Below are 22,766 nucleotides of genomic sequence, written 5' to 3' on the forward strand. Positions count from 1 at the left end.
TAACAGATATAATAAATTATGATAAAATTATATTCTAAAAATAATGAAGTAATAAAACATTGCACAAAAAACAATAAATAATCAATATAGTGAAAGATTGCATGTGCTTAGAGCAGTAAAACAATGCAAACTATTACATATTTATGTCATTCATTTCCATTTAAAGTATTTTTAAAATGTGGAGAAAAAACTAACAAAAAAAAAAAAATTCAATGAATGCTTTCTGAAATGAGAAATAGAAAGTTTTTTGCCCTGAGCAGCGCCTGTAGGTAAACAAACCTCCACCAATCAGAGAGCAGCAGCCTGACAGGTCAAACCCAGGGCAGAAAAAAACATCTGATTATTATTATTATTATTATTATTATTATTATTATTATTATTATTATTATTATTATTATTATTATTATTATTATTATTATTATTATTATTGATCTTGTGGTGTGTTGATGACGTCATGCAGAGTGACGACAGAGCAGCTGCTGAGCTCACTATCAGGCAGGTGACAGGTGTGCGGTGGGCGGGGCTTCCTGCAGCTCGTGCCGTCTGTTCTCAGCTGATAGAGCTCTGCGGCGCCTGGAGCTCGAAAGGACGTGTTGGAAAAAAGAAGAAGAAGAAGAAGAAGAAGAAGAAAGAAAGAAAAAGAGACAGTAGGACTAACTGACTGACAGTTTAAAGTTTAAATCTGCTTCTGGTTTCTGGTTTCTTCTGTTCTGGTGTTACTGGTTCCAGTTTTTCCGTTCAGCCTCAGTAACAGACACACAGTGAGTACAGCACAACACCACACAACACAACACCACACAACACAACACAACACAACACAACAATAGACACACAACGTATTCTTAGAATCACACAAGATAATATCAGGTCATGTAATGCAGTTTAATATCACATCATACAAACTCAACTGATAATAACTGTGATATAATATAATGTAATATAATATAATATAATATAATATAATATAATATAATATAATATAATATAATATAATATAATATAATATAATATATAATATATGGAAAGTTAAGTTAATAATATAGTATTGCTTTATATTATATTATATTATATTATATTATATTATATTATATTATATTATATTATATTATATTATATTATATTATATTATATTATATTATATTATATTATATTATATTTACAAGTTAAATGAAGTTTATAATATGAGCTAATTTAAGAATTAAAAAGACAACCTAAAATATATATATAAGTTAATGATAACACAGCTTTCTAATCAAATTGAATCAAAGTAAAGAATAAATAAAAATGTCATGAATATGATGTATATTATAATATATAATATTTATATATACATACTATACATACTGTAAGTTAGATTAAGTTAATAAAAATATAGTTAGTGCAACAAAATATAAGTAAAGCTTATGAGTTTTTTATATAATAAAACCTAACACAGTATAAAAAACAAGCTACACTAAACTAATACACAATCTTTAGTAAATATAGATGATATAATATATATATAATCGATCAGTCAAATAAAGAAAACAAATTCAATACCAGTAATGATAAATAAATCAAAAGAAAGTTAAACTAGTTTTGTTATTATTGAACAGGTCACAGAACGATATAATAATAATAACAACAACAACAATAATAATTGTTCTAATGAAACTCTGAGTTAAATTACAAAAAATGAAACAATTGAAATGAATTAAATTAAAAACTACTTCTCTTTTAATTTAAATAAAAAGCTCCGCCCACAACCCGCCCACTCTGACATCACAGCTAGTGGGGGCAGGAGGTGATGCTGCCCAGGACCCCCGACGATGGTGCCAGAAAAACACCTGAAGAAGATGAAGAAGACGAAGAAGAAGAAGAGGAGGAGGTTGCCATGACATCCGCCAACAGCCAGGATGCCAGCTCGGACTCGGGGGAGGAGACGGGGGCCACGCTGTCCGACTCCACCCGGGAGGCGTTACTGTGGCAACGGGAGGAGGCGGAGCGAGATGAGGAGGAGACGCGGGCGGTGGCTTCATCTCCGGACGGACGATTCCTGAAGTTCAACATCGAGATCGGAAGAGGATCCTTCAAGACGGTTTACAAAGGACTGGACACAGAGAACACACTGGAGGTGGCCTGGTGTGAACTGCAGGTACACAATATATACACAACATACACACAATACACACATAACATACACACAAGACACACACAACACCCTGGAGATAGCCTGGTGCGAGTTACAGGTACACAACATACCACAAAACAAACACACAACACGCACATAACAAATTGGAGGTGGCCTGGTGTGAGCTATAGGTACACAACATATACACAACATACACACAATACACACATAACATACACTCAACACACACACAACACATACACAACACACACAATACACTGAAAGTGGCCTGGTGTGGGTTACAGGTACACAACATACGCACAACATACATACAACACACACACACACAACACCCTGGAGATAGCCTGGTGTGAGTTACAGGTACACAACATATGCACAACATACACACAACACACACATAACACACTGGAGGTGGACTGGTGTTAGTTACAGGTACACAACATACACATAACCTACACACAACATACACACAACACACACATAACACACTCAACACACACAACACATACACACAACACACTAAACACACTGGAGGTGACCTGGTGTGTGCTACAGGTACACAATATACACACAACCATCTTTACAGTTACCATGGTTACAGGGGATTCTATCTTTACTGTTTCCACAATAAAATAACAACATGTGAAATTCATATTTTATTTAATACATTATTATTGTTTGTTTATTTTACTGTTTTAATTATTTTAGCTTATTGATTATAAAGATTAGTTGCTTTTTTATAATAACATTTGCAGAAAGACGTGTAGAATCTGTGATTATTTCCTGGAGTCTGACAAACACACTTATCAGATTTTATGGTTTTATTGGCTGCTGAAGTCGACCGAGGGCTCCGATTGGTTCAGAATGAGGAAGTTAATGAGTGTTGGTAAATATTTAACACCGTGTGATCAATTATTGCTGCTGTTTATTGATCCTGTGGGTCAGAAGTGTTTCTTTCTGATCAATGAACTACAAACTGATTATCCTCTGATATTGGATCAATAGAAAAATGGCTGTTATCAGAAAAATAAAGGTTCTGCAGAGCTCCATCACCAGCTGTAGAACCTCTTTATTTAGCAGGAGGTTCTTCAGTCTGGGGTTCTTTAGAGGTTCCTCGTGTTTGTTGGAGTTGTTAGAAACCAGAGCTGCAGCTGAACATGATTTTACTCTGGACAAATCATTGGTTCTTAAAAATTAATCGAATATCTGTTAATAGTTTGATCAAAAGAGTTCTAGTGTTTCCTTAAAGAACTTGTTGTTGTTGTTGTTGGAGCCACTGTTTGTTGCTAGAACCTGCTGCTGACAGGTTCTTCTGTGGCTCCATTCGAACCATTCAGGTCCAGTTAGCGCTTCATTCAGCATCTGTTTGTGTTTGTTTTGTGTGTTTTTGTGGATGATTTGCTTCAGTTTGTGTTCATTAAATGTGTCTTTAATTCAGTTTTATTCTCTTTCTGGTGATTTTGTGTCTTTTTGTGTGTTTGTTTGCTCTTTTAATCTGTGACCTCTAACTCGTCTCAGCAGCTGTAAACACAACAGACCAACAACTCTGTGTGTGGTGTGTGTGTGTGTGTGTGTGTGTGTGTGTGTGTGTGTGTGTGTGTGTGTGTGTGTGTGTGTGTGTGTGTGTGTGTGTGTGTGTGTGTGTGTGTGTGTGTGTGTGACAGACAGAGATAAAGTGTGAACAGTAACTCAGCAGTTTATTGGACCAAACACTATCTGATTGGACAGAAGGCTGCTGGTGATAACACACACACACACACAGACACACACACACACCCTCCACACACACACACAGAGTTGAGCAGGTCAAAGGTCACTTCCGTGGTGTGTTTACATAAAACACTCACCTGTCCTACCTGTGCTTCGCTCTGATTGGTCGGCAGCTCCAAACACAAAACACTTGTTTGCTGGTTTCATGCTTTTAATGTGAAAGACTGAGCTTTTGTTTTGAAACTCTTCACTGGCAGCAGCTCAGAGGAAGTTTCTTTGTGATTTTTGGGGGTAAATGAGTATTAAAGAAATAATTCATAGATAATAAATTAGACATAAATCAGTTATTATTAGATTATTAATGGGTAGTAGATTAATAATTATTAGATTATTAGGGTGCATTTTGGAAATAAATGTTAATATCAATAATTAATCAATATAATTTGGTAATTAAGTGATTTTAAAGGAATGATTAGTGAATACATAAGGAACAACAAATGGATAATTATTAAGTAATTAATAGAATAATTATGTATGATAAATTAATTGATATAGAATGATTAAGAGGCAAATAAGAAACACAGTGGATAAATCATTTTCCATCTTTTTCTGCCTTAAAAGTTGAAATCTGTTCCAGCTGAGTCATCGATTCAGCAGCTGTGCCATTATTTTACTGGATTTTGTTCTTTAAAATTGAATGAATTCTTGATTCTGATTGGCTACAGCTCTAAATAATTAAATGATTAATTAATTAAATTCTACTAAAGACAGCAGCAGAGTTTCAGCTTCCTGTTTTGGCTCCAGCTGCTTAAACAGCTGCAGTTCAATCAGATTAGACAAATAAATTTATAATTCGGGTTAATATGGTTTAGTGTGACATATAACTTTTATTTATTTTGCATATTTATTTTTAGTTTTATCTGTGTTTTCAGTTTTTATTGCTTTGTTTTTTGTTATAATTTATTTCAATTTGCATTTTATTTAAAACAATAACATTTTGATATATATTTTGTTTAATGTTTATTACTAAATATTTTCCTTTGCGGTATTTTATATGTCATTGCAAATGTTTGTATGTTTTTATTTTTAAATTCTTCATATATACTTTAATTACACTTTTAAAATTATACTTTATTTTACTGTATTTCATTTGTGCTTTATTTTTCTTCTGCATTTTTTGTTTGTTTTAGGGTTGGTTAAACTGCAATTTAAACGATATAAACGATGTGAATTTTGTTATAATTTGCATTTGTTTTTGTTGTAATTTTTAAACAATCAAGAATATAGAATAGAATATAATAATATAGTATGAATTTCTGAATTATTTTTATTTAATTTGATTTCTTTTTTGTTGTTTATGCTTTCAGTTTATTTGATTTTGTATTTTTAAATGTTACTCTATATTTTTAAAGAAAATGACAACAATGAAAAAAATGATATTTTGTTCTGCACCTCGTTTAATTTTGCTTTATTAGATTAAGATTTTTTAAATGAGAATTTTCTGGTCTGTTTTAAATATTATTTTATTATCTTTTTTAATACTTTGGTGTTTGATGGACTTTATATTTTTCGTGAACAGACTCACCGTCTGACCAAAGCTGAGCGTCAGCGTTTCAGCGAGGAAGTCGAGATGCTCAAAGCTCTGCAGCATCCAAACATCGTTCGGTTCTTTGACTCCTGGAAATCGACGCTGAAGGGACACCGATGCACCATCCTGGTGACGGAGTTAATGACATCCGGAACCCTGAAGACGTGAGTCCAGAATCAGAACCAAAACCAGAACCCACTTCTGGTTCACATTCTATTGATGCAATCACCTTTTCTATCAATTTTCAGTCTTTTCGTTGATTTCGACATCAACAATAATGTTCAAACTTCATGGATCAACAATACAAAGAGTCCCAAATGTCCTGCACTAAGTTTAGTTTGTGAATGTGCAGCACTCATTCTAGTTCCCAAATACCCCTTGTTTGTCTTAGTTCCCATAATTTCCCCAACATTTTAAATCCTCAGCATCGCGTGTTCATTTTAGTTCCCAAAATTTCTACAGAATTTTATACTCTAGCACACATTTTAGAGCCTGAATGTTCCACGTTTGTTTTAGTTCCCAAAATCTCCTCATTAGGTCCCAAACACTCATTTTCGTACCTGAATGCACCATATTGATCTAGGTTCCTGAACGCCTCACCTGAGTGCACTTCTTCATGTTGAACCCGTCCAGGTACCTGCGCAGGTTCCGTCAGATGAAGCTAAAGCTGCTGCAGCGTTGGAGTTTCCAGATCCTGAAGGGGCTTCAGTTCCTGCACTCGCGCAGCCCCCCCATCCTGCACCGAGACCTCAAGTGTGACAACATCTTCATCACCGGACCCACAGCCTCCGTCAAGATCGGAGACCTGGGCCTCGCCACGCTCAAGAGGGCATCTTTTGCCAAGAGTGTCATCGGTAAGAGGCGGCATGTGGTCCTTCGTGAGCTGAATTTAATAAAATCCAGGAGATTAGCTGCTGTTGCTGTGGTGTAATGTTGTGACTTGTGGTCTGTTCAGGGACTCCGGAGTTCATGGCTCCAGAGATGTATGAAGAGAAGTACGACGAGGCCGTGGATGTTTACGCCTTCGGTATGTGCATCCTGGAGATGGCGACGTCTGAGTATCCGTACTCTGAGTGTCACAACGCCGCCCAGATCTACCGCAAGGTCACCAATGTAAGGCCACGCCCACCTGAGCACTGCCTACTTCCTGTTCTAGTCCACACGTCTGACAGTCTGTTTGTCTCTCAGGGAATCAAACCGGACAGTATTTTCAAAGTAAAAGTCCCAGAGCTGAAGGAGATCATCGAGGGATGCATCCGAACCAAGAGCAGCGAGAGGTCTGTGGTTAGTTCACTGTCTGTAATGACAGCAGGAAAACCCAGCGTCTACTCTGATTAACTGCACATAGTGTAGTTCCCGAATGTAGTTTCGGTCCCAAATGCCCTTTGTGCATTTTACATCCCGAACACACCATGAAACTTTAGTTCTGGAAAGACAGACACAATTTTTAGTTCCTAAATTCCATGCAGACATTTCTGTTCCCTGTCAACCTGCACCATTTTAGTTCCCACACACTTATTGTAGACCCCAAATGCTCTTGGTATATTAGTTGCATCACAAATCTTAGTTCTCCAGTGCCCAATACACATTTTAGTCCCTGAATACCCCACGTTCATATTAGATCCTAATTATTCCACAACATTTTATTTAATTTTAGTTCATTTTAGTTCCGAACGTCTCCACAGTATTTTAGTTCCCCAATGTCCAGTGCTGAATATCTCACACTTATTTTAGGTCCCAAACACTTCACAACATTGAAATTCCTGAATGCTGTGTTTGTTTTGGTTCCCAAATGTTCTGCAGTTCTGGAAAACCAGATGGAATATTTTAGAGTCTGTGGTTAGTTCACTTTCTGTAAAAAACGTGGGACAGTCCAGCCTCGGTGATCACTTGGTTGTTGATTCATCTGCAGGTTCACGGTTCAGGACCTGCTGAATCACCGATTCTTCCAGGAGACGCCCGGCGTCCACGTGGAGCTCGCTGAGGACGACGACGGCTCGAAGGCGGCGCTGAAGCTTTGGCTCCGGATGGACGGAAACAAGAAGCTTCACGGCAAATACAAAGACCATGACGCCATCGAGTTCCTGTTCGAGCTGTACAAGGACGTCCCCGAGGAAGTGGCCCAGGAGATGGTACCTGCAGCGCCACCACCCTGACAGCGCCACCACCTGGCCGTCCATCTCACCTGTGTCTCTCTGTGTCTCAGGTGGTTCTGGGCTTCCTGTCCGAGGCCGATTACAAGCTGGTTGCCAAGGCGATCCGACACCAAGTGACGGCCATAAAGCATCAGCGGGAGAAACAGCGCCGCCTGCTGGATGAAGCTATCAGCCGCCAGAAGAAAGAGCCTGACCCTGCCTCCCAGCTAGCTGAGCCATCCAGTCAGAGGCCTGCAGCTTCCACAAACACGCCTGCTGCTGGAAAGGTGGCCAATCAGGTGTGTGTGAAGCTGTTGTCATGGAAACAAGTCAGGAAGGCTGAGCTCTGCATTGTAAATGTTTTTCATTTTAAATTGACTACACATTTGCTTTGTTTTGTTTTATATTTGTTTATTTGTAGATTTGTTTGTTTGATGTTTGTTTATTTCTACGATTCTTGTTTGTTAGATGTTTGTCTTTATTTCGCTTGATATTTTTTTGTTTGATGTTGGCTTCAGTGATATTTGTTTGTTGTACTATTGAAATTTTGATTATTTGATGTTTAACATTTGTTTTTTCAGCATTTTTATTTGTTGGATCTTTATTAAATATGTACTTATTCCATGTATAAACACTGGACTTTAAAGTACTTCCTAGAAAAGCAATAAAGGGGTGATTGTAATGTTTTCCGATCATTGAACATATTGATTGATAGGTTATTTGTTATCATCTTATGGATCAGATAAACAAGTGATTTGATAAGCAGCCGATTACAAACACACTAACTGTCAACAGGACTCAGCTGCTGCTGCGGCCTCCACCTGGATTCAAGCTCCGCCCACGATGTCCATGACATCATCAGCGGTGTCGTCAAGCGGCAGCCAGGTGGATTCTGGGATCAGCAGCGTCTCCAGTAGGACAGACGGAGACGAAGACAACGAGAAAACCACCAAACTCACCTTGTTCTCTTCTATCGCCTGTGAGCTCCTTTCATTCATGTTTATTTATATGTATAATAATAATAATAATAATAATAATAATAATAATAATAATAATAATAATAATAATAATAATAATAATAATAATAATAATTATTATTATTATTATTATTATTATTATTATTATTGTTGATGTTTTTTGTTTTTAATGTTTTTTGAATTGAATTACTGATTATAAATAACATGTTTTTAATTTTAATTATTTCATTTTTGATACATTTATGATTATCTATACATATTAGTGTGTATTTTAAAATATGTTCATTTAAAATTTGTAATATTAATTCAGTATTTTACTCATCTGTGATGTTTGTGATTATTTATTTAAGAATTGTATTTTAATATATTTAAAATTACATTTTATATTATTAATGTTGGAAATTTTTTAATATGTATGCTTGGTTATCTATTGATAATGTTTTTAATATATTTTTACTTACATTTATTATTACTGTTTTATTTTAAAATGTTTTTATTCATGATGAATTTATGATTGTTTATCAATAATATGCATTTTTAAATATTTTAATTTACACCATTAATGTTTTATTATTTTACTTTCATGACATGTTTGATCACTTATTAATAGCATATATTTTTAAAAAAAATGCAAATATGAGTAAATATAGCCCCCTCCTTGTTTCCATGGCAGCCGACTGTGAGACGGACATCTCCTTCAATTCCTCAGGTGTCTCAGAAAAAGCTGAAGCCCCGCCTCCTTCTGTCATAAGCCCTGCCCCTGCTCCTGTGGTTCAGGAAACACCTCAACCTCAGGCTCCTCCCCCCGTTACTCGGGTCAGATCCAAAGCGCCGCCCCTTCCTGTGTTGCGTTTCCCAAAGGTGAATCAAATTTTAACCAGATTGTAGATTTTTGAGCTGAAATACGAACTCTTGAGTTTTAGTCGTATCTGGTGTCTGCAGAGCATCGCTGTGTCCAACAACGCTGAACGACCGCTGCTGGAATCCATCTGTGGCTTCTCCTCACCTGTCGACAGGTAACGCACACTGACTAACTCATTCAAAAACACTGTCTTCACACTAAACTTTAATTTGTGGCTAATCCAAAAAAAAAAAAAAATCTTGCAAAAAAGTGTCTTCACTTTCTTTAAACTCTAAATTAAGTTGTTGGGTTTTTTCTGATCCTCATTTTTCCTCACTGTGGTTCATTTTTCACTGCAATAAAGACAGATTTTTATAATAAATAATGGATCGTGCAAGTAAGACAGACTGTTAGAAAGACTGACAGTCGTTTTGACACTTTTAAAAATAATTTTCTAACTGTGTCCTCCTGACTGAAGACATTTCTGAGTTCTCTGTCCTTCTTCATGTTGTTCTGTTTCTATGGAGCTGCAGGACTTCAGATTGAAAAAATGAACCACAGTAAAGAAAAATGAGACAGGAGCAAAAATGCACCAAGAAACTGCTGCTTGAAAATTTCAATTTACAACTTGTGTTTACGTCTGTTCGCAGTTACGCCTCAGATGTGACCTCAGGCCTGAGTGACGGCACCGACGGCCAATCAGATAAGAGCATCCAGGAGGCAGCTAAAAGGGTGGCGGCCAAACAGTTCAGGAGGAGGGCGAGGGCTCGTCTGAGGATCATTGGGGTCAGTCGCTGTCACCTCACCTGTAACCTCACCTATAACCTCACCTGTCCTTCACCTGTCACTTACCTGTAACCTCATCTGTCACCTCACCTATAACCTCGTCACTTCACCTGTAACCTCACCTGTCACTCATCTGTCATCTCACGTCACTTACCTGTCACTTCATCTATCACATCAACTGTCATTTACCTGTCATGTCACCTGTCAGTTTTCTGTGGCTTACCTGTCACCTCACCTGTCACTTACCTGTCACCTCACCTTACCTATCCTATCAACCGTCACTTAACTGTCACATCACCGGTCATCTCACCTGCCACATCACCTGTAATATCACATGCCACCTCACCTGTCACTTACCTGTCACATGTAGCGTCATGCTAAGCGTTAACGCCGCATGTTCGTTCAGGTGTCCGACATGGCAGACCGAGTGGTGGAGTGTCAGCTGCAGACTCACAACAGCAAGATGGTGACGTTCAAGTTCGACCTGGACGGAGACAATCCAGAGGACATCGCATCTGTAATGGTGAGGACCAATGCGCAATCAGAGCGCAGTACTGGGCGGGTGCTTTAGCTCCAGTTCAGCTCAGTGCACAGTTTATCTTGTAATTTCTTTGCTCAGATCCACAGAGACTTCATCCTGCCATCGGAACGTGAAGGATTCATCATCCGCATGTATGACATCATCGAGAGGGCAGAGTCAATGATGCATCGGCCGCAGCCAGCTGACACCGACAGGTTACCTCACCTGACTGCATCCACAGTGCTCAACTCTCAGGTACCTGAAGTTCTGATTCTTCATGTCGTCTTTAGAACACAGAAACTCTTTGGACTAACATTTAAACACATTTAAATAAGTCAAGTTATCCTTATGCGGGCTGCACAGTGGATTGGTGGTTATCACTGTCACCTTGCAGCTAGAAGATCCCTGGTTCACTTCCCGACCTTCCTGGGATCCTTCTCCATGGAGTTAACATGTTCTCCTTGTGCATGCCTGGGTTTTTTTCTGGGTACTCCGGCTTCCTCCCACAGTCCAAAAACATGCTGAGGTTTATTGAGGATTCTAAATTGTCCATAGGTGTGAATGTGAGTGTGATTGTTTGTCTCTGTGTGTAGCCCTGTGATAGACTGGTGACCTGTCCAGGTTGTCCCCTACCTTCACCCTAAGTCAGCTGGGATAGACATCAGCCCCCCGTGACCCTAATGAGGATTAAGTGGTGTATAGATGATGGATGGATGGAAGTTTTCCATATGTTAGTCTTCTTCTGTTTTCGTTGCTGACTGATAACTTTCATCCATCTTATGATTTTTGCAGTCGAACCTGTCAGAACCGGGCCTCTCCAGAACTCTATCCGCTTCATCATTACCTGGTAAAGAAAACTGAATTTTAATGCAGAGCTCTGTTCTGACATGGAAGTAAGTTTATCTCTGATTCTTGTATTTACTTTCAACGCTCATCTCATCACCTGGGACATGCCTGCTTTGATTGATCCTCATCAGACACTGTCAATGCTGACCCCGCCCCCTTGAAGGGAGCTGACTTCCTTATCGACACTGAGGCCACGAACACTGTCAGACCACTGAGGTCGCAGTCTTTTCACACCTCATCAGGTACATGAGAACATATTCATGCATGACCATGCGAATAGAGAATTTAAATTTAAAGACTTCATGAATGGGTAATCCTCCCGTTTTATAACTTCAGTGATTTGTGGGGTTCCTCAGGGATGCATCCTGGGTCCTCTGAACTTTACATTAAACCTTGATAGACATAAAGAACCTGGCACATTTAAGTAAATCCTCTCATTCTTGGTCTCCAGCACTATTACTCTGGGAACCCTCATGGGGCTCCTGAACTTTCTATTAAAAGTGAGTTAGAGTTAAAGGAGCTCTGCCATTTAATCAATACTTATATTTTCTGTTTTCAAGAACATGTGGAGTTCCTCAGGGAAGCATCCTGGGTCCTCTAAAGTTTCTATTAAATTAGTTAAAATTTACTTGAACTTCCTCAAGTTTACCTCAAGTTTAGGGACTCCCTGCCTGATTGTTTCTTCAAGTAAGGTGTTAAACTTTACTCCTGATTTTTCTTAGCATGTTTATGGGACAGACCCCAGGTTACTTAGTTTGTATGATTTTGCTGAAGGGACCTAAAAAAACATTATAATAAGTCAGGATAACTGAAATAAGCCTGGTTTATTTGGAAAGCTCCATTGAACAGGCCCCTGGACACAAACAGATTGAATAAAACATTTTAAGTAAATGCATTTAAAAAGTGAAAAACTGGAATCATCTGCATACGTGGACATTTTTTTGTTTTTTAACATGATGTTTTTACCCGTCTGTCCACAGCTTCCTCGTATCAGCCTCCCCCCTTGCCCCTCCATTACCCCTACCCCGATGCTCCTCCCTCCTCCCCCCTCACCCCTGCCCCGCAGTACCATCAGCTTCCTCCCCCCTACTCCACCTACACCCCCTCCTTCCCCCCGCTAAGCTCCGCCCCTCACCTGCCCCGTGTCCACAGTAACCCCTCCCTTTCCACCCCTACGTCCCCCTCTCCACCAGCCCCTCTCCCTCAGTGGCCTCCCCCTGACCAACCTCTGTTCTCTCTGGCCAATGTGCTCTCTCTGGCCATGACCGTGGCACAGTCCCTCATGCCCCCCGCTGGGGCCGCCAACCAAGGCTTTCACCCCATGGTGTTGACTTCCCCTGAAGCTGCCGCCTCCCCTCCATCATCTCCATCCGTTGGTCCGAAGCTCCAACCCCAAAACCCCACCCCCTCATCCACTGCCGTCACACCCCGACCGCCCCCTAGTCCCCCGACACCATCAACAGGTTCCGCCCCAGACAGCCAGCAGGGGGCGTCACCTGGCTGCTCCGCAACCACGCCTCAGGTAAGGAACGAGTGAGGACAGGTTCTGTTCAAATAGTACAGAGGTTCACCTGAAATCAGGTGTCGGATTCAGGAGCATCTCAGCAGCTTTCAGTGTGTTTATCTGATTGGCAGCGTTCTAGAAACTAGAAGAGGTAGGGCCTTAGAGGAGCCTGGTTTTTGTGGTCAGGTAAGGGCTCAAGTTTCTGTAGATCTGAATATATTTAAAACTAATATGTGATTATATGGTGTTACTGTAATGTGTTTTCTCTGCTGTTATTTTTACCATATAAATAGTTCTGATGAATGCAGAAACAAGGTGCACATCAGGGTAAATGTCAGGTCTTTGTCTCGTCCAGGTGTCTCCCCCTGTCTCATCCTCACCCCAGCTCTCCCCCATACATGAAGGTAAGACACACCTGTCAGTCATACATGCTTCTACCTGTGCAGTGTGTTGGTTTATCCTCAGACATTCTTGGTGCATCTACAAATGTCATCAACATCTTTTATACTCATGCAGCCCCACATCATCACACTCCCACCTCCGTGCTTCACTGTCAGGACTCTGCATTCACTGTGGTAGTCCTGGTCAGGTTCACACCAGACATGATGGATTCCATCTGAGCCCAACTAATTTGTCATCATCTGACCAAAGAATGTTCTCCAACATTCATCAGGGTTCTTTTCATGTTCTTTAGCAAACTTTCATCTGGAAGTTTAGTTCTGAGCAGCAGCCAGGTTTTGTTCTTGTCCTTCGTCTTTCACACTGTCTGAGCTTCACACAAACTCTGATTTCCATTGATAACCGCTGTGCCAAGCCTGAAGTAGCTTTTTCCTCTGTTTCAGTGAGGAAACCTCCAGTCGTCACTGTCGGTCGTTTCCAAGTGACGCCCTCTAAGGAAGCTGCTGCTGTCCATCTTCAGGAGCCCCGCCCCCTAGACCAGGCCACGCCCACCACACACTCACCACCTCCCTCCAGGAAGAGCCAATCAGAGAGCAGCACTGACACCAGCACGGAGGAGCAGAGCGAATCAGAGAGCAGCGTCAGCACGGTCACCGTCCACCCAGCTGGCCGTCCTCTGGGTTCCCATGACAACACTCAGGAGGAGGACGAGAGGAGGAGGGGGGTACGGGTCAGCGTCAGTCAGTGGGAGGGGCCAGCTCTCAGCCAATCATGGAGCCGTTCTGCTACCTACAGCTCCGATGAATCAGAGTGTGAGGAGATGTGGGAGGAGCTACAGGAGCTTCGTGAAAGGTGATTGGTGGATTGTCTGACGTTTGTTGTTTGTCTCATGTTTTTGTCATTTTGTTTCTCGCTTTTGTCATTTTGTGTTTCCTTATTGTCTCGCTTGTGTTTTTGTCTTATTTTTGTCACTTTTATTCATTATTTGTGTATCATTTTCTGCTTTTTTTGTCTCACTTGTGTTGTTTGTCTATTTTTTGTCGCTTTCTAACATTTTTTGTCAAATTTTTTTCTTTCCTGCTTTGTTTCTTGTCGTTTGTCTCATTTTTTGCCATTTTGTTTCTTGCTTTTGTAATTTTGTCTCATTTTCGTCGTTTTGTGTCTCATTTTTGTAATATGTTGTCTTGTGTTTGTTGTTTTTTTAAAGTAAAATACTACATCGTTCAGTTCCAGATACCTGTGACTAAACATTTTGTACCTTTGTCAATACTCTGATCTGGAAGTTGTAATGTGTATCTGATCAACTGAGGCATAATATTGTTGAAATTGAATTTATTTTACTTAACCAATTTAAGGTGGTTCATAATGTTTTGTAAAAATATAGTGAATTGAATATGAACATTATCAGAATGTACTTTTTTTGCACTAAAACAAAGGAAAAATATGGAGTTGTGGTTATTTATAGGTTATCATGCTGTGATTTTACTGGTCTTGCCCACTGGAGATCAGGCCCCTAAGCTAAAATGAGTTTTGACACCCTTGTTCTAGACAATAAAAAAAGATTTTTTAAAAAAAGATCATCTATAGACAGGATTCACTTACTACTTTCTACCTTTGCTCACCTGAACTCTGGTCTGACTCCGCCTCTTCCTCACAGACACCAGGTGGAGGTGCAGAACCTGCAGGTCAATCAGAAGCGAGAGATCGAGGAGTTGTACCAGAGGATGGGTAAAGTCCCGCCCCCTGGGATCGTCCCGCCGGCGGCCATGTTGAACCATCGCCAGCGCCGCCTGTCCATGTCTGGGAACTATCCTCCTTCTCGCAAAAACAGCCTGCAGAGACTGGAGCTGCTGCCCCCTGCAGGTGGGAGGACAAACTGCAGCCTGCAGACACAGCAGTCCGCCTGCACTCACCTGATTGTGTGTCAGATTGTCTGTCTTATTGTGTGTCTTATTGTGTGTCATATTGTGTGTCTGATTGTGTATCTTATTGTGTGCTTGTCTGATTATGTGTCTGATTGTGTGTCTGTGCTTCAGGTATCATGAGGAAGAGTTCCAGCGGTGGTAGCGGCGGTTCTCAGGACCGAATACTGAAAGGCGTGAGCTTCGTTCCTGGACACAGCTGCATGGTGAGTCCAGTACAAGCAGCACCCAACAGTCAGGACAGTCTGGAGGTCGTTTGTCATCACAAAACAGAAAACAGCTGTCAGAATCAAAAAACTAAACCGTCCAATCAGAACCTCACGTTCATGCCACTTGTTTTGTGAACTTTTATGTTTGTCTTCCAGTGAGAGACGAGATGAATTCGACTCACCACAGCTAGAACTTCATCCGTTTCACAAACGTTCTGAGAGGGTTCTGCAAAGTTCTACTGACGCTTCCCAGAACGTTCTTCTGAAAGGCAGGATAATAAAGATGTTCTAAAAATGTTTGGTGAAAACAAAGAACATTTTGCTCTAACATTTTCAGAACTGAAGGTCACACTGAGAATGTTTTTCCTTTGTTGTCATGGAACTTGTGGAACATTGTGGGAATGTTTTATAGATTCTATAACGTGTTCCCTCAACAGCATCCTCAGAATGTCTTTAGAACATTACAGGAACAACGTTGGTGATATATCACAGCACAAGAACATTGAAAAAGAACCTTCTGTCATGTTGTTAATGTTTTCTGAATGTTGCATTGAGAACATCCTTGATTTACTATCATTGTGGAAACGTTTTTTTAGAAGAACGTTCCATAAAGTGTTACTTTAAGAAGACGCATGTTCTAGCATTAATAAATCAAATGACAGGAACGTTCCGTTTAAGACACATTCTGTCATCTGAGGACTCAATAATACCTGGAAAACCTTTTTTTAAAAATGTTGTTTTGAGAATGTTTTTCGTTTGTTATCATAGAACACTGTGGATCATTGTGGGAACATTTTCTATATTTTGTAATGTGTTCCCTTAACATCCTCAGAACATCGCATCCAGAATGTTCAACCTTTATTAATAAATCACATGACAGGAACGTCTTTTAAAGAATGTTCTGCCATCTGAGGCCTTAATAACATCTGGGAAACATTTTTTGAATGTTGTTTTGAGGACGCTCCTCCTTTTTTCTCATGGACTATCACCTGTGTTCCTGACAACGTTCTCTGAATGTTTCAGATTAAGGTTTTCATCGGAACATTGTTTGAAATGATAAATGTTCGTAAAACGCTCTTTCAGCATTATATTAAAACTCTGAAACATCATTAGAACTTGTTGCTACTGTTGCCGTACGTTGTGGGAACGTTCTCTGCTGGTTGGAACAGAAACTCTCAGGAAGATGTTCAGTCTGATTCCAGATTTTTCACATTTTTGTGATGTTTTAGCACTTTAGCAAGAAAACGCTGAGTTTCGTCTCAGTCGGTTCTACAGATTTAACACTCAGCTTCTTCAACAAAACTTTCAGAAACACTGACGGAGACAAAAACACCAAAAACTGATGGAAACATTCAACGTCTTTCAGACCTCAAAGAAGAACCTCAGCTGCTTTTTAAATCTGTGTTCCAGAACTCGATAAAACACTCAGCGTAGAACTTTAAAGCTAATTTTTTACTGCTTTGCTTCTGCGCAGACTGAAAAGATTTGTTTTTCTTCACGTGACACGTTCTCATGTTCTTGATCTGGACTTCAGCTGCTCACAGAGTCTCAGACATTTCTAAAGAACCGAACAGAGCTGCTGAGTCTGTGGATGGAGTCTGAATGACAGTGTGCCATATTAAAACAGATTTATCGATGAATTGTTGTGTTATTAATGTGTGACGTGTTCAGACCGATGCACTTTCTGAGGATTTCGGATTTCTTCTGTTGAATAAAAACCCGTTTCACTTTATTACAGCTGAGTTCAAGTGTATTTTCTGTACTGCAGTATTCCAATAAAGTAAATGAACAACAAAGTATGAACCAGAACATTTCACAGATCACGAGGACGTTGTAGTCACGTGACACCAATACACTTTTCTACATGTGACACGTGACAAAGACAGAATGCAACTGAATTAAAACACTGTAAATGTAATGTGGCAGTTGAGTGATAGCACTTTGTGCCTCAGTATTATTTCTCATTCTTCTATTCTGCTCTGATTTCAGCTTATTTTTATTTTGCCTCTTACTGCACTCCTCATATAATTTGATCCAATGACTTCCTTCAGGATTAACACAGTTTTGTCTTGTTTATGTTCGTATTTCTCTGCTGTGACATCAGATTATTTTTAGTGGTAGGATGTGATTAAAAAATAATCTAATTAAGGCGTTGTAATGAATTAATCGTGATTAATAGCATATTAATTGCATTTTTTGTCAAATAGCAATATTTTTTTAATTTATATTTTTTAAAAAAATAAATATTTGACAATCAGTAAAGTTTTTCAATTCAAATAAATTTTGATTGGCAGATGAATCAATGAATCGACATATATGTGTTTAGAATTTAAAATTTATAAAAATGTTAAAACGGGACATATATTAAAAAGTGATTTTGGTGATTTAAAGCCTGGATTAGTTAGGTTTTCTCACCGTACGGCACATAATATAAGCACAAGTAGTTCAAGGACCTTCAAAATGTTGAAATTCCATAGATTCTTTCTGTTTTCATAGTTTCTGGGTCTGATAAATGGTGTAATTTTGATGGTTCTTTTATTTAGGAATATAAATTTATTTTATTAATAAAATATATGTTTTTTTTATAAACTAAAAGAAAGTTTATGTTTAAGTTATTAATAGACAGACAGACAAACCAACGCCGATCGTCACACCCTGAGGCTCTGCCTCCTTGGCAGAGTAATAATTTAAACAACAAAAATGTTTGTTTCATTCATATTCATCTGTGCATTTTTCCTCTGTACTACATTCACAGATTACTGCAAACTCAAAGTGCAATTATATTCTAAGACTTTCTGTAAACTCAAACACTTTCAGTGTCTTGAAAAGTGGTCTATTATGGGATGGCTACACCGTTTGCCGGTACCAGGACTGTCGTAGCTAACGTTAGCTCTGGTGCTAACAGCAACATGTTTTATATTGAAGTGAAACCATTGGCTTGAAGTGCTGCAGTGATCAGAAAACTCTGTGTTGCAGTGTCCCCTCCGCCCGTTTCAGCACCATGGAGAGCAGAGCCTTCAGCAGCTCTGGAACTCACTACCCCCAGGTATCAGAAACTGTGACACCCTCCCTTTTTGTTGTTCTTTGTTTTATTCCTGTTATTGATATTTTTTATTGTATAGTGGTTAATTATTGTTGTTGACTTTTATGTCTCTGTAAAGTGTCCTTGAGTTCCTTGAAAGGCACTTTAAATAAAATGTTTTATTATTATTAAAGTTCAAAGAACTATAGGTTTCACTTCCCTCTCTGTAAATCTTTAAGTTCCCAGAAATAGGGGTTTCACTTTCCTTGTGGTAGTTCAGCAGCCAACCAGTTCGTATGGAGTTCACAACTGATCCAGTCAGTGAAACTTTTGCTTTGTTATCACTCATAGGTTTCCACAATCTGACAGTCTGTTGAATTCAATTCAATTTTATTCATATAGTGCCAATTACAATTTACACTGTTGAGGTCCACAATCCGACATTTTGTTGAATTCAGTTCAATTCAACTTCATTTAATTTTTATTTATAGCGCCATTACAATTTACATAGTTGAGGTTTCCTCTGTCGGTTTGTTTTGCTGAGACACTGTTGGACAACTACCATCCCAGTGATTGTTGGAAAGACACAACGAAATTAGGCCTACCTTTTGACTTGTGACGACTCAGATTTAGATCTTTAGGATCCCGTCACCTTCCTGCGGACAGCAGCAGCTGGCATCTTTTGAGTGTCTAATTTAAGATGGAGGTCTTTGTTTCTGGAGTCCTGGACCATGTACAGTTTCAGCCCCAAGCCTGTCCAGAGGAGAAATATTGGGATCCGGCTCAAAGGACCAAAAATGTCAGGAAAATTCTGTGGTGGAGTCCTGACTTCTCCTAATAAATACTCACCAAGTCACCTGTCCATCTCATGCTTCATTTTCCCAACACTCATAAACAAGAGAAAACTTAACCTGCTTCACTTGGTGCAACACCCACATGTTGTTCTGTCTGTCCAACAGTCCAGAACCCAGAATATTAAATGTGTTCTAATGAAGGAACCCAGGACTCCTGTATATTCATATATTTGATGTTTTTGGCTGTTAAATTATTTAATAATCATTAAGTCCTCATGTTAGCATAGAACCAGGTGGATCCAGATTTTAATCCAAGTTGCTTCCTCTTTCAGTTGTAGCCCCACTTCACCCAAGTAGAAACTCAGATAAACTCAAAGTCGACTGTCAGACGAGTTTTTTCTCAACAAGACTTGCTGCAACGTAAGTTTGACTCCAAATGAGTATTTTCATCTCAACCTTTCTTTTCTCTTTGCTATAAAGATTTCTCTCTTCAGTTTTTTGTTTGTGTTCCAGGTTTTCATGTCTGCAATCAACTTTTACTGCTTTATTTTGTCTGTTTAAAGGAATTTGTTCATTTTTCTTGTTTATTTTTGTTCCAGTGACAAGTTTTATTTAATAAAATAGTCCAAACTGACTCAAAATAGTCCACAATTCATGAAATGTTGACTCAAAACTTTCCAAGATGGCTTGAAACTTGTTTAAAATGCCTCACAAATTTGTCTAAAATGACCAAAAAATGTCCAAAATGACAAATATTTGTCTAAATTGACAATTTTTTGATACAGAATTTTACAGAATTACTTAAAAATAGCTGGATTGGCTCATAATTTGTTTAAAATGACAAAAACTTCTGCAAAATTGTGTATATTTGTCTAAAATGACTCAAAATGTTGCACATTTAAAATAAATAAATAAATAAATAAAACTTTCCAAAATGTCTTAATTATCCAAATGTCTCAAAACTTTTCCAGAGTTCTAGGATTATTTCAGAAATGGACCAAAAATGACTCAAAAGTCCAAATAATGATGTAAAATAAGTTTAAATTTGTCAGGTTTTTTTTTGTTTGTTTGTTTGTTGTTGTTTTTTTTAATAAAAAGTATCTAAAATAAGTCAAAATAGTCCAAATGACAGATTATTTCAACATGGACCAAATTTTGAGTCAAAACCTTCTAAATGACAAAAATGTCTCAAAATTCAAAATCTGTCCATTTTTTTAAAATGAAGACACTGGAGGCGACCGGCAGGGAGGTGATGCAGGAGGTCAGAGGAGCGACAGTGATGAGGAAGACATCGACAGTGATGATAGCCGTGATCCCACCTATCAGCTGAGCAACAGTGAGGATGAAATACCGATGGGGCTGTTCAATTCTCGTTCCATTAACAAGAAACAGTTCAGGATCTCTAAACTCATAAACAAATTCCATCTGAAGGTCTTAACACTGACTGAGACGTGGGTGAAACCGGGAAACGGAGACCAACGCCTGGGTAAAATTTTGCCAGAAAAGTTCAAATTCTTTCAGCAGCCAAGGGTAGACAAGGAGGGGAAATCAAAAAGAGAGGAGGAGGAGTCACCATTCTGTTCTTAAATGACCTGCAGTGAAGAAGGGTTCCAGAAGACAAGTCCTCCGAGCCCTTTCAGTACGTGGCCGCAGATCTGAACTATTTTAAGTGGCCCCAATCCATGTGGACCATCACTGTTTACCATCCACCAGGACAACAGGACAACGACATAGACAAGTTCCTGGAGGAGTTTCAGAACCTCCTGAACAAGTGCCCTAAAGATAATATATAATAGTATCATAACCGTAGATTTCAACATCTGGGTCAATGAGAACTCCGCAACGGAAAATCCACAGCAACATAAATTTGCGACGAGGTTTAAAAAACTCTTAAAGGACAATGGCTTCCGTCAGCATGTAAAGGAAAAGATGCACAAACATAACATTCTGGATCTGGTCATCACCAGAAACGTCAAAATCTCCAACCTCCATGTGAAAAAGCCCAAGACCAAGACTAAGACCAAGATCGATAAGGAGACCGAGGAAATCAAGACAAAGACCACAATATCAGATCATTATGCAGTAATGTTCAGGGCGTGTCCAAACATAGGAAAAAGAAAACACAAAAAGTCTCCAGACCCGCAGAGCAAACAATCTAAAGACAGGGAAGAATAAACAAAGACAGAAGAAGAAAGTACAGAAAATGTTTTTAAAAAATGGCAAAGTTTTGTCTAAAACTGACCATATTTTAACTCTGAAATTGTCTAACATGACTTGGAATGTGTCTCAAATGACTCAAAAAAACCTACCCTGAAAATGGTTCCTTTTAGAATCTTTTTTTTTTTTTTTTTTAACCAGCGTTCTGTGCAGCATCAAAAGCATAAAGGAACCCCTGATGGTTCTGAGGAGTTCTACAGAGAACCAACAGGCCTCCATCAGTCTACAAGAAAAGATCCAAAACCATGAAGATCAGCTGAATTAAATCACCGTTTAACAATCACAAGCTGCACTGTAAAAAAAAATCATGTTTTTAACATTTTAACTGCAATTTTTTAAAAACAATTAACTGATATTTTATAGATTTTTACTATTTTATTAAATTACAGATATGTGGAATAATCATATAATGAAAGTATTAATTTAATGTTAATCTGTAAAGACAAAGCTGTCAATGATATGCAAATGACTTTTTGTTTTACATTTCATTTACATGTTGACTGTAAAAAGACTGAACGTCCACATCAGTAATCTGTATTTTTACTTACTACAATTTTATTAACTGCCATAGAACTAAACCGTTTTACTGTATTTAAATCTGCTAAAACATCCTTCTTTTGCAGATGTTTGGTGTTATTTGGGGAAAAAAAGAAAAAAGAACAGAAAAAAAGGTAAATCATGTTTTAAGCAGTTACTTTTCAGGAGTTTCCAGATTATTTCAGCTGCAGACAGTAATGAGAAAAGTGTTTAGATTCTCTGAACCTTAAATGATGAAACTTTATTCTGAAGGTTTCTTCTCCATCAGGTCAGCTGTCCCATGTTCCTGCAGATGTTTTTTTTAATGCTACACTTGTAACAACTTGTACTCCAGTTGTTTCTTGTTGCTGTAACTTTTACTGACAACAACCAGAGACGGTGTTCAGCTGAAGAGAAGCTTTAAATGCAGCTCATTGCACTCTGCTGATTGTGGAACAATCTTCAAGATGAATCTCTCAAGCTGCTCAGTAGACTCCAGGACACAAAGATTACCACCTTTAAAGCTCAGTTTCGGCACACAGCATGATGCTAGAAAACAGTCATGATGAGCAACAGCAGATAAGGCAAGAAAAGGGAAATGTGCAGATGACAGAACATGATATACTGCAATTGAACTTCTGCTTTTGTT

At 38.8% G+C, this 22,766-nt stretch overlaps 1 protein-coding gene across 2 annotated transcripts; it reads left to right on the plus strand.

Annotated features, from left to right (window-relative positions):
• The first annotated feature begins 566 nt into the window (after nucleotides 1-566).
• LOC111563055 (serine/threonine-protein kinase WNK4-like) lies at nucleotides 567-17,300 on the plus strand. 2 transcript variants are annotated; one of them, XM_023261943.3, is made up of 22 exons: nucleotides 567-761; nucleotides 1,734-2,134; nucleotides 5,421-5,593; nucleotides 6,063-6,283; nucleotides 6,385-6,542; nucleotides 6,618-6,706; nucleotides 7,342-7,561; nucleotides 7,636-7,863; nucleotides 8,360-8,543; nucleotides 9,215-9,402; nucleotides 9,484-9,557; nucleotides 10,033-10,168; nucleotides 10,575-10,691; nucleotides 10,788-10,943; nucleotides 11,481-11,535; nucleotides 11,666-11,776; nucleotides 12,515-13,056; nucleotides 13,394-13,442; nucleotides 13,881-14,289; nucleotides 15,095-15,300; nucleotides 15,474-15,565; nucleotides 15,725-17,300. In XM_023261943.3, the coding sequence occupies exons 2-22, from the start codon at nucleotides 1,787-1,789 to the stop codon at nucleotides 15,725-15,727; spliced, it is 3,759 nt and encodes a 1,252-aa protein (XP_023117711.2). In that variant the 5' UTR covers nucleotides 567-761; nucleotides 1,734-1,786; the 3' UTR covers nucleotides 15,728-17,300. The 2 variants fall into 2 exon arrangements, with proteins under 2 accessions (XP_023117711.2, XP_054861143.1); XM_055005168.1 differs by having other exon boundaries at nucleotides 9,251-9,402.
• Nucleotides 17,301-22,766: the final 5,466 nt, after the last annotated feature.

Source organism: Amphiprion ocellaris, chromosome 19, assembly GCF_022539595.1.
Source record: "Amphiprion ocellaris isolate individual 3 ecotype Okinawa chromosome 19, ASM2253959v1, whole genome shotgun sequence".
Lineage (NCBI taxonomy): Eukaryota > Metazoa > Chordata > Actinopteri > Pomacentridae > Amphiprion > Amphiprion ocellaris.

What these genes read in the sequence shown, in the direction of transcription:
- LOC111563055 (XM_023261943.3), top strand. Translation starts at nt 1,787, where the DNA reads ATGCTGCCCAGGACCCCCGACGATGGTGCCAGAAAAACACCTGAAGAA. An exon ending in CTCGTCTGAGGATCATTGGG is followed by an intron (nt 10,169 to 10,574) that starts GTCAGTCGCTGT and finishes ATGTTCGTTCAG; the next exon opens with GTGTCCGACATGGCAGACCG. An exon ending in ATCCGCTTCATCATTACCTG is followed by an intron (nt 11,536 to 11,665) that starts GTAAAGAAAACT and finishes GATCCTCATCAG; the next exon opens with ACACTGTCAATGCTGACCCC.